This window comes from Anomaloglossus baeobatrachus, chromosome 5 (genome assembly GCF_048569485.1).
Source record: "Anomaloglossus baeobatrachus isolate aAnoBae1 chromosome 5, aAnoBae1.hap1, whole genome shotgun sequence".
NCBI classification, from domain to species: domain Eukaryota; kingdom Metazoa; phylum Chordata; class Amphibia; order Anura; family Aromobatidae; genus Anomaloglossus; species Anomaloglossus baeobatrachus.
In genome coordinates, this window is record NC_134357.1 from 77,417,648 (window position 1) to 77,429,964 (window position 12,317).

Below are 12,317 nucleotides of genomic sequence, written 5' to 3' on the forward strand. Positions count from 1 at the left end.
AGTGGGGCGGTGTAGAGGGTGTTATGGTGAGGTGCGGTGTAGAGGGTGTTATGGTGAGGTGCGGTGTAGAGGGTGTTATGGAGTGGGGTGGTGTAGAGGGTGTTATGGCGAGGTGTGGTGTAGAGGGTGTTATGGAGTGGGGCGGTGTAGAGGGTGTTATGGTGAGGTGCGGTGTAGAGGGTGTTATGGTGAGGTGCGGTGTAGAGGGTGTTATGGTGAGGTGCGGTGTAGAGGGTGTTATGGTGAGGTGCGGTGTAGAGGGTGTTGTGGAGCGGGGCGGTGTAGAGGGTGTTATGGTGAGGTGCGGTGTAGAGGGTGTTATGGAGTGGGGTGGTGTAGAGGGTGTTATGGTGAGGTGCGGTGTAGAGGGTGTTGTGGGGTGGGGCGGTGTAGAGGGTGTTATGGTGAGGTGCGGTGTAGAGGGTGTTATGGTGAGGTGCGGTGTAGAGGGTGTTATGGTGAGGTGCGGTGTAGAGGGTGTTATGGTGAGGTGCGGTGTAGAGGGTGTTGTGGAGCGGGGCGGGGTAGAGGATGTTATGGAGCGGTGACGGTGTAGAGGGTGTTATGGAAAAAGGCGGTGTACAGTGTGTATTATTGAGCAGGGAGGTGTAGAGCGTGTATTATGGAAAGAGGCGGTGTAGGTGATGTGTTATGGTGTTATGGAGAGGGGCGATGTAGAAGGTGCATTATGGAGAGGGGCAGGCGATGTAGAGGGTGTATTATTACTTTTCTGAGGGAAATACTTCAATTTCTGTAACAACTTCAAGGGTGCTAAGCCTTTTGGCCATGAGTGTATATATATATATATCATGCGTTTTTCCAAGAGTGGCGGCGGACTGTGGAAGGCTTGTGAGGTGGAGGCGGAGCCTGGGTGGAGTCTCAGGGGGGCCCCATAATCTTGCCAGTATGGGGCCCTGAAATTCCTAGTGGCGGCCCTGATGACGTATACTCCGATCGCCAGGTATTGATGATTTATCCTCTTCAGATCCAGCAACAAACACCCAAATCGGTTAGCATCAGTGGCTGGACGTGGACACTGCGCAGCGCCACTCCATGTGTAGCAGCCACTGCCGGGTGCTGCTGATCTGCTCCAGTTCAGGAGGATTCAGGTATATAACAGCTAATATTCAGTACGGGAGCCCGGACAGCACTGGAATGATAAATCCGCCTTGTTATGATGAAGGATTGGAAATATATTTCTGAAGAAGGAAAGGCCAGACACAGCGGAGGATGCGTGCAGCACCGCTCCTGGTCTGCACCGCTCCTGATCTGCACCGCTCCTGATCTGAGCCGCGGCGCGGAGCTCCCGCATCTGCGGAATAACTGTCACACTGCACGCCGGCCACGCCCCCTCATCGTAACCACGCCTACACTGCCCAATAGGATTCAGCAACAGCTCCCCGCCCCCTTACCTGTCAACAATCTCCGCCTCTCACAAATAAACTCAGCCCCTGATTGGTCTCCTAATATGTCGCTCAAAATAGGCTAGTTCACCTCGGGACGCTCGTGGTGCCTCCTGTCAGAACCCGGACGGGTGTTGGACTAGGCAGGGGGTGCTGTGCCGCCGGTCCGGGAATGAAGGCACTAGTAGACTGGATGTAAGCCCCTCTTCCCCGCTCATTCTCCCCCCTCCTCCTCCCTCCCGGACCAAAGATGGCGGGCGGCTCCATCACACTGCCCACTGTCAACATGGCGGCGCGCAGTCACGGCCGGGTCCTCTGTCTGGTGGTGATGATGTTGCTGGCGCTGAGCAGTTGCCTGGCTGCCGATGAGGAGGACGCCGCGGAGACGGTTATTATCGGGCTGCGGCTGGAGGATACTGACGATGTGTCGTTCATGGACGGCGGGGCGCTGCGGGTGAGCGAGAGGACCCGGGTGAAGCTGCGGGTGTACGGGCAGAACATCAACAACGAGACGTGGTCCAAGATCGCCTTCACCGAGCACCTGCCGCCCTGGATGGCCGGAGGGGCCCCGGAGCCGGGCGGCGGCGGCCGGGAGGGCTTCTCCCCCTGCGGGATCCGCACCTCCGACATCCTGATCCTGCCGCACATCGAGCTGAGCCGCAGCAGCTCCGGCATCGTGGAGATCGAGATCAAGCCCCTGAGGAAGACGGAGAAGAGCAAGGCTTATTTCCTGTGCACCTCCGTGTCCAGCCCCCCGCCCAGCCCCGGGGCCCACCAGCCCTGGACTGAGACCACCTGGGTCTACCACGCGGGGGACGACACCAGGGTCATCGTGGTGGAGGAGAAAAAGTTTCTTCTGCCCTTCTGGCTTCAGGTCATCTTCATCGCCCTCCTCTTGTGCCTGTCTGGTATGTTCAGTGGCCTGAATTTGGGGCTCATGGCCCTGGACCCCATGGAGCTAAGGATTGTCCAGAACTGCGGCACCGACAAAGAGAAGAATTACGCCAAGAGGATCGAGCCGGTGCGTCGCCAGGGCAACTACTTGCTATGCTCTTTACTTTTAGGCAACGTCTTGGTCAACACCACCCTCACAATCCTGTTGGACGACATTGCAGGCTCGGGGTTGGTGGCGGTAGTGGTCTCCACCATCGGCATAGTCATCTTCGGTGAGATTGTGCCCCAGGCCATCTGTTCTAGGCATGGCTTGGCTGTGGGAGCCAACACCATCTTCTTGACTAAGTTCTTCATGATGATGACCTTCCCGGCTTCTTATCCGGTCAGCAAGTTGTTGGACTGCGTCCTAGGACAGGAGATAGGGACGGTCTATAACAGGGAGAAGCTGCTGGAGATGTTGAGGGTGACCGACCCTTACAATGATCTGGTGAAAGAGGAGCTGAATATTATCCAGGGGGCTCTGGAGCTCAGGACCAAAACGGTGGAAGATGTCATGACCCCTTTGAGAGATTGCTTTATGATGGCCGGAGATGCCATCCTGGACTTCAACACCATGTCGGAGATCATGGAAAGCGGATATACCCGTATCCCGGTGTATGAAGGGGAAAGGTCCAACATTGTGGACCTCCTCTTTGTCAAAGACTTGGCCTTCGTGGACCCTGATGACTGCACGCCATTAAAGACCATCACCAAGTTCTACAATCATCCTCTCCACTTTGTCTTCAATGACACCAAGCTAGATGCCATGCTGGAAGAATTCAAAAAAGGTGGGCACTTTGCCATTTGTGGCTCATAGGGTTGGGGGAGGGAGAAGAGTTTAAGGTGACACCTGTCTTTTATTTTGCAGCTTGAAATACTTACCTTGGCCCCACATTTAGTATTCCCATGTTTTGGTTTCCCCACTATTTATATGGTGCAGATATATTCTTGAGGAGTGTAGAGAAACTAGGTCATAAAGACGCCCCGGCAGGGGTCCGAGTAATTCTTTCTAACCAGGAGCTGCGTACGCCTTGGAGCGAGGTGACCATAGATGTAAAAAAACTTGTCTTAGGACCTATGATGTCCCCACGTCATGTTCTTCTATGGTCGTATTAGAAATGATCAACTGAAATTGCATGTGAAGCAACTTTGGGCTGAAGGTAGAAGCCTCCGAGATACATTGCAGCTAGATTGTACATTTTGGTCATGGGTTCTCAGTAGATGGTCCAAGAGGTTTTGATAGAACTGATTGTTTAAGTAATTAAGTCAAAACTAAATAAAATGTGATCTGGTGGAAAAAAGTTATGACCTCTCCCCAGGATAGGTGGTAACTTGATGGAACTTGGAAGATCATGGAATTTTTGGCCCCCGACACAGAGCTTTTTAGCTCCATGACAAAATGGCTCAACAGGTTCGTTTTCTATGGGACTGACAAAGGGCTGGGCACCACCATAGGCAATGAATGGGCCAGGATGTGCCCAGCCGCTCTATCGTAACCAGGGTTAAGTACCCCTTTTTGCCAATCGGTGCTTGTCTTGGCAGTCGGAACCCCATGATCAACAAGTCCTCACCTATCCCAAGGATTGGTGGTATCTTGTTTTCAATGAACCATACTTTACCGGTGAGGCACTACTTATCCCCCTCCTTGCTCCTGGTCAGTTGTGGTATTAACTAGTTGGTGCACAATATAGGTAGATTGGTCTACTCCTTCTTTTGATTTGCGATTTTGGGGTTAGTAATTGTCCAAACACCTCTAACTGGGAACGAATAGACTGTGACTGTCTCATCTGTAGAGTTTTCAGCGCTGTCCAGCACCGCTCCGTGCTCCGGATCCTCACCCAGCCTTACTGTATCCTGCTTCACATAGGGTTTGATTACCACTGATCTGTAGGTCGCTCCTTATACGCTGCTGACCTCCTTCCTTATTGAAATCCTGATCATTCTTTATTATAAAAAGGTGCGTTTTCAGGTTTCTTGAGAAATGATCAAGAAAGTTATGTGTGTTGCGCATGGAAGCGTCTTGGAAGGGTGTTAATGTGTCAAGCTGCAAAACTGCAGTCAGTCGATTGATTGATTTCTGCTTTTTGACTTCCGTCACCTTCTCTATTGTTGTTAGACATTCTTAAAGGGACACTAAAGTGAAAAGCCACAGAAAAGTGCATTTTATGAAATAAGCTACTGGTAGGCTTAACGTGTGAAGGTAAAGCTCAATGCTGAAGATGGTTTCTTCTTCATCCAGTTCCTTATTTGGGGCTGAAAGTTGGTTTCTTATATTATTTTCTATTTTTATACAGATTTAACAACAAAAATCACAACAATAAAATGCAACGCAGGGAGCGGTCCTGATGTGAATACACTTAAAAGTAGCTACAAAAAATGCTAAAAGTGGCACAGAAATGGGCATCAAAGTGGGCACCGAAGTATGTTATTGAAAGGGTTAAGTGACTTTGGGCCACTTATATGACAACGTCGACACAGAGTGATTCCCCCACACCTAAATCAGGTTACTCCAGCCTGGTCCAAACTGATTCTGGACATCAGAACTGGCATCAAATTGGGGCAAATAGCTAATTTGCCCAGTTTCGAATAAGTAACTTGTGTTTTTGAAGAGTTAAACGACTTTGTGCCACTGATCTCACATCACCATTACACAGATAGTGATGCCCCACATCTACTTTAGGTCACTTCATCCTGGTCCAAACTGGTTCTGGGAATCACAACTGGCATCAAAGGGGGCAGACAGTCAATTTTAACAATTTGACTAAAGTAATGGGTGTTTTTAAGGGGTTAAATGACTTTGAGCCACTGATCTCACACCACCGTTACATATATAGTGATGCCCTGATGTGAGATCAGTGGCCCAAAGTAATTTAACCCCTTAGAAACACCCGATACTTAATCAAATCTGTAAAAAATTGGCTGTTTGCCCACTTTGATGCCCAGAACCCATTTGGGCAAGGCTGGAGTGACTTTTTTTTGATGCAGGGCATCGCTATCTGTGGATTGGTGGTGTGACATCAGTGCCCAAAGTCATTAAACCCTTTGCAAACACAAGTTACTAATTCAAAACTGTGTGAATTGGCTATTTTCCCACTTTGATGCCAGTTCTGATGCCCAGAACCCATTTGGACCAGGCTGCAGTGACCTGAATTAGATGCAGGGCATCACTATGTGTGTCTGCTTTGTCATATCAGTGGCCCAAAGTAATTTAACCCTTTCAAACACATACTTCGGTGCCCACTTTGATGCCCATGATTGTAGCTGTCTTTAAGCGTATTCACATCAGGGCTCCTCATTGCATTGCATTTTATTGTTGTGATTTGTGTTGTTAAAGGGAATCTGTCGCCAGGTTTTTACCACCTAACCTGAGAGCAGTATAACATAGGAGCAGAGACCCTGATTCCAGTGATGTGTCACTTACTAGGCTGCTTAGTCTAGTTTTGATAAAATCACTGTGTAATCAGCAGGAGATTATCATTAGAGGACTACTTGACGTGCTGCCAGGTAGTCCAACATATTCATGAGCTGTGTTTAATTGCTAGATCTGCAGCAGAGAAAACATTGATTTTGTCAGAATGACAGCAAACAGCTCAGTAAGTGACACATCACTGGAATCAGGGTCTCAGCTCTCATATGGGGGAGCAAAGACCTGGTGGCAGATTCCTTTTAAACTAAACCTAAAGAGGTGGTCCCATAAACTTTGAAGTTGAGCAAAAATATTCCTAGGACCCTGGTCCAGTGACCACATCGGTGGTCCATGGCAGCTGGATCAAGAGTACTGTAAACCTTCTACTACCTCTTGGCATTCTGGGTGCCTCTTCTGATTAATGGGCGCCCTCATACCCATGATGTCATGGAGACCCACTAATCCGAAAAGGTGCCCAGGATATTGTCCGTGGAACAGGGTCCTGCTGTTTTGTACTCAAGTAATAGCCGCTGGGGAGACCCCCCCCCCCCCCCCGCTGATCAGTCTCCTTTGTGAATGTAGTTGTGGTACTGAGCATGTGCAACCGAGAAATGAATGTGGCCCTGGTTGCGCATGCTCATTTACATTCACCCAGAGAGGATCACATTCTCATAATTTGTGGGGGTCCCAGCAGCTGATAACAGGGAGCAATGGAGAGGAGTCTGAGCTGTTCTGGTGTGCACCTCTTTAAATACTATAGATTTCTGTATTATTTTTATAACAATTATTTTGTTTATATTGGCGCCATGGTAACGATTTCTTCATGATAAACTTTTCCAAATTGTCGTAAATTGCTGCCTATCCAGCTCTACTGATTACATTCGATCAAGGCCAAATCAGCGCATTTGTGGCCACATATATTTATTTCTACATAGATAATCTGCTGACGTGCGGTAAATAGAAGAGGTGAGGACATTTTACCATCACATGGTACTCGGAGTGTGGGCATAAGATGAAACAAAATCCTCAGCAGCCGCTGACGGCGGTGAGAGCGGCCAACGTGACACGCTCAGGTCTATGGTCTGAGAACCACAGACAAGACGTCCTCACAAGACGGCGTCTGCGGAGATGAAACACCCGTTATAATGCGCCAGTAATTGCCGCCATCTGAAATTTCAGAACTTCTTACTTTTCCGTTCACAAAAGCATCGTAGTTAAAAATCAAAGACCATTTCCAATTGCGTTGAAGAATTTTGATTTGTAGATTAGTCCTGGAGTCTTTTATGTTAATAATAATAATATAATATTTTGTTACTATTATGAATATTATTTTATATAATATACAGTACAGACCAAAAGTTTGGACACACCTTCTCATTCAAAGAGTTTTCTTTATTTTCAGGACTCTGAAAATTGTAGATTTACATTGAAGGGATCAGAACTATGAATTAACACAAATACGAAATACTTAAAGTGTGAAACAACTGAAAATATGTCTTATATTCTAGGTTCTTCAAAGTAGCCACCTTTTGCTTTGATTAGTGCTTTGCACACTCTTGGCATTCTCTTGATGAGCTTCAAGAGGTAGTCACCGGAAATGGTTTTCCAACAGTCTTGAAGGAGTTCCCAGAGATGCTTAGCACTTGTTGGCCCTTTTGCCTTCACTCTGCGGTCCAGCTCACCCCAAACCATCTCGATTGGGTTCAGGTCTGGTGACTGTGGAGACCAGGTCATTTGGCGTAGCACCCCATCACTCTCCTTCTTAGTCAAATAGCCCTTACACAACCTGGAGGTGTGTTTGGGGTCATTGTCCTGTTGAAAAATAAAAATGATGGTCCAACTAAACGCAAACTGGATGGAATAGCACGCCGCTGCAAGATGCTTGGGTAGCCATGCTGGTTCAGTATGCCTTCAATTTTGAATAAATCCCAACAGTGTCACCAGCAAAGCACCCCCACACCATCACACCTCCTCCTCCATGCTTCACGGTGGGAACCAGCCATGTAGAGTCCATCCGTTCACCTTTTCTACAAAGACACGGTGGTTGGATCCAAAGATCTCAAATTTGGACTCCTCAGACCAAAGCACAGATTTCCACTGGTCTAATGTCCATTTCTTGTGTTCTTTAGCCCAAACAAGCCTCTTCTGCTTGTTGCCTGTCCTTAGCAGTGGTTTCCTAGCAGCTATTTTACCATGAAGGCCTGCTGCACAAAGTCTCCTCTTAACAGTTGTTCTAGAGATGAGAAGGTGTGTCCAAACCTTTGGTCTGTACTGTGTATATATATATATATATATATATATATATATATATATATATATATATATATATATATATATATATATATATATATATATATATATATATAATATATATATATATATATTTTGTAATTATATTACACTGTGTGTATAATTATATTACACTGTGTATAATTTTTTTTTTTTTTTTATGAATACCTTTGCTGCCTCTGGGAAGGTTGGGTGCCTGTATCGCCACTTGGGCTCTTTATACGGCCAGTCTTTGTATTCCTGGTGGACTGTGTTATGTCACTCAGGACTATGGAGATTGATTATAACATTTATATGAGTTGTTTTACTGTGATCAAACACTATCATTGTGCCGGGGATCACTGACCTCCAGGATGTAGTCGCTTGGCACTCGCCATGGATCAGAGAAGCAGCTTTTCTTTTAAAGGGAACCTGTCACCAAGACAGAAGGGGACAATATTTGCCCTTATTTTATTCTTGCTGCTCCCTGCGTATTTTTTTTTTGTTTGTTTTTTTATTTAAATTCGCCTTGTGCACACATTGATCTTTTGGTGAATTTCTCCACCTGTTACAGAAAATGGAGTTCATTTCGGGGCAGCATCATGTCAGAAAGGAACGGATCGGCAGAACCAGGATCACCGTAGCCCCGAGATGCGCACATTAAGCCGTCTGCACACTTTTCCTGCCAGTTTAATCTATGTGGTGCTTGACAAGGACACAATAAAATCTTTACAAAGTTGTGAATATTACTTACTGACATCAAGCAGTTTGGAAGACTGCGTTGAAGTCCTTGTCCTGTGCGGTTTTCCTCTTATTTACCTCATTTTACCTTTTTGATTAATCTCCTTTAAAATTACTTTTAAAGGGAATCTGTCACCAGAGTTTTGCTCCCCTCCTTTCAGAACAGCACAATGTAGAGACAGATTCCAGCGATGTGTCACTTACTGAGCTGTTTGCTGTCATTTTGATAAAATCACTGTTTTCTCTGCTGCAGATCTAGCAGTTGTACAGAGCTCATGAATATGCTGGACTACCTTCAGCACGCCAAGTAGTCCTCTAATGATGATCTACTGCTGATTAATCTGTGATTTTTATCAAAACTACACTAAGCAGCCCAGTAAGTGACACATCGCTGGAATCAGGATATCTGTCCCTATGTTATGCTGCAAAAACCCTGATGACAGATTCCCTGTAACACCAAGGAATCAGATTTTCTATCTCCAGCATGTGTCGTTCTATGCCCATGGTGGGTAGTAGATGATGCTGTTATTATCCGAATTAGGATGCCAACAGGTTAATAAGTCTTTAATGTATCCCTCGATGAATGTGGCGCCACCTGTAGCTGGCTGACCGCCGTGGACACGATGATCTGGTTGTTCTGACTGATCTAGTGCCGTTTGCACTGGCTGGATTGTTGGGATAGGTTATCACGTTTTTTTGGATAGCTATTTTGTTTGGCTGCCAATGGTTGCCTATTCTTGATACTCTAATAATTGTAAAGTTTTATGTACCACCAGACTCCAGAAGAAGGCCCTGTGTCTGGTCACTGGCGCTAGATGATAGAACTTGTCTCCTTTTTAACAAAGACTGGTTTGTCTTCATTGAGAAGGGGCGAGGTCAGGATTTTTTGCAGAACTAGAAAGCGAGTCAGGTGTGTGCAAATGTCCCTCTATGAACCACTATTGTCCTTCCTGATGGGCCTCTGAAGATCGGCTGCTCTCAGGCCTGCTCGTAGCTCTGCTCTATAACTTTCAACACCTCTTGGAAGTTTGGGGGACACACTTCTCCTCTTTTTGCAACTTCCTTTCTAAAGTTTGTGATGTCCAATATTTGGGATTCTCTTTTCCTCCAGTGGTGATAATTAATTGGTGTCTTTTTTTAGTGTAAAGTAGCCACATTTGACTGAAACTAACTTAAATTTTCTTTTTAATGGCTCATCGGAATCTATGGCTGGGGCCTCGACTGTGTTTTGGTCCGGGGCCTCGACTGTGTTTTGGTCCGGGGCCTCGACTGTGTTTTGGTCCGGGGCCTCGACTGTGTTTTGGTCCGGGGCCTCGACTGTGTTTTGGTCCGGGGCCTCGACTGTGTTTTGGTCCGGGGCCTCGACTGTGTTTTGGTCCGGGGCCTCGACTGTGTTTTGGCCCGGGGCCTCGACTGTGTTTTGGTCCGGGGCCTCGACTATTGTTCTCATTGCATGAGACCTTACTCGCATTGTGTTGAAGTTACTGCCTGGGTATAAGAAGCTTCGTAGACCTCGGATAGATACAGACGAGTCTTTCTGAAACGTGTTCTGTTTGGCATTTTATGTACTAGGACACTTCTGTAATAATGTTGGCACAATCAAGTTATTAAAGGGAACCTTTTCATGTTGAAAATGGTCTCTTATCTGCAGACAGGATGTTGTAGAGCAGGAACTGATCTGATTGAAGGACATTTTTATGGGAAACGTTTCTGTAAAAGTTGCATTTTATTAATTTGAAATCCCTTCGTTTTGTATGTATAGTAGTCCAGTGGGCGGTACTACTCAGTGACTGACTTACTTGTCTGACTGTTTATATAGAAATATCTGTCATTCACTAGTCGGACCTCCCACTGGACTTGTAGATGCATATATCAGGGATTTCAATGAGTAGGATACAGCTAAGGGTACGGCTCACACGAGTGTATGAATCGGACGAGTGCAATGCGAGTAAATCTCGCATTGCACTCGGACCAAGTTTGGCAGTGAGGCAGAGCAGTTGGTCAGCTTTTTTCTCATCCAGATTCTGGATGAGGGATAAGTCACAACATGCTGCAATTTGCTACTGAAAGCGTTCGAGACTCGCCAATACAATTCAATGAGTGCGAGAACCCCCCCCCCAGAGTAGAATAGAGCGGCAATACGTGTGCTTGACGGCCGCTCTATCTCTGTAGGTCTCCGGAGGGGGGGACTTCTGCTGTTTTTTGTCTCTGGCAGTTCCATAGGGGTCTGAGTGGAGCGTGCTCGGTGTCACTCAGTGCCTAGTTCTTGTGGCCGATCATTCTTAGGCTATCTGCCCCCGGGAGCTCGCATCTGTGGATATATCCGCAGGTACGTCCACAGGTTTCCCGCAGCTGATCCACTGGAATCCCCAATTATCCATAGCTGCGGGATTCCAGCGAAATAGCTGCAGTAAACCTGCGGACATTCATGCGACTTATCTGCTGAAGTCCCGGCCTCTATCTCCATAGTGGAGGGCCGGGATTTCCGCAGCTATTTCCACAGGAATTAACATGCAGTTACATGTGGCTGCGGGACATCCGCAGCATATTCCGCCTTCGCACGTACTGCAGCATGGACACAGACACTCCCCATGTCCCATAGGATAACATGGGGAGTGTCTGTACTTACTAAAACCTGCGGATTTATCTAGAAAATCCATATAAATCCTCAAGTTTTAGGCGGCAAAATTCGCGGGTATAGAGTCCCCTGGGCACATAGCCCACGCTGCGGAAAATGCGCGGATTTTGCCGCGGATTTCTCGCGGAAAAGCCGCGGATTTTCCAGAAATCTGCAGCTACTCCCCAGCCATTTCTATGGCATTTGAGAAATGCTGTGCCCACACTGCAGATTTTTCCGCAACGGAAATCGTGCGGATTTTCGTGCGGAAAAATCTGCAGCATGTCAATTATTATTGCGGATTTTCGTGCGGATTTTGCCTATTCAATTGAATTAAAAAAAAATCGCAAAATCCGCGTCAAATCCGCGCCTATGAAAAGGTGAAGATTCCGGGGAAAGCTGCAGATTTTGATGCAGCAAAATCCGCAGATACAGAGTCCCGTGGGCACATAGCCTCACAATACTCATCCAATATAATTAATTATTCTCAGCAGCACATGACTTGTTTAAAGAGGGCAAAGTGATGCAGAGAACAATGATGTTTACTTATTTATTTTTTAAATATAATTTCACCCGACTAATGACTGAGTGTGTTGCTTGCTCGTTGTGTGAGGGTTAACCTTTTTTACTCTGCCCAATTATTCAGAAACTAGTTCTGTTAATCATCCTTTTGTCAATACACCCTTAGGCCATGTTCACACGCAGCCTAAACTGCTCTCAGTAAAAAATGCTCCATTCAAAACACCTGATTTACAGTGGGGTTTTTTTCTTTGTGATTTTTTGGTGTCAATTACATAGCTGCTTTGTCTACAGACCATCTGTAATAAAGTTAGTTTTATTAACCAAAAATGCCATGAAAAACAGAAAAACAGTTTGCTTTTTTTTTTTTTTCTTTTCTTATTGCTTTTTCGACATGTTAGGCCTCCTTCACACGTACGTGATTCTGGTA

The 12,317-nt window shown here is 46.4% G+C and overlaps 1 protein-coding gene across 1 annotated transcript in view; it reads left to right on the plus strand.

The window, feature by feature from the left end:
* Positions 1-1,487: 1,487 nt before the first annotated feature.
* CNNM2 (cyclin and CBS domain divalent metal cation transport mediator 2) overlaps positions 1,488-12,317 on the plus strand; it is a 175,721-nt gene continuing 164,891 nt past the window's right edge. The window contains 1 exon segment of the mRNA XM_075348608.1: positions 1,488-3,124. Coding sequence (XP_075204723.1) covers positions 1,654-3,124 — 1,471 coding nt within the window. The 5' untranslated portion in view covers positions 1,488-1,653.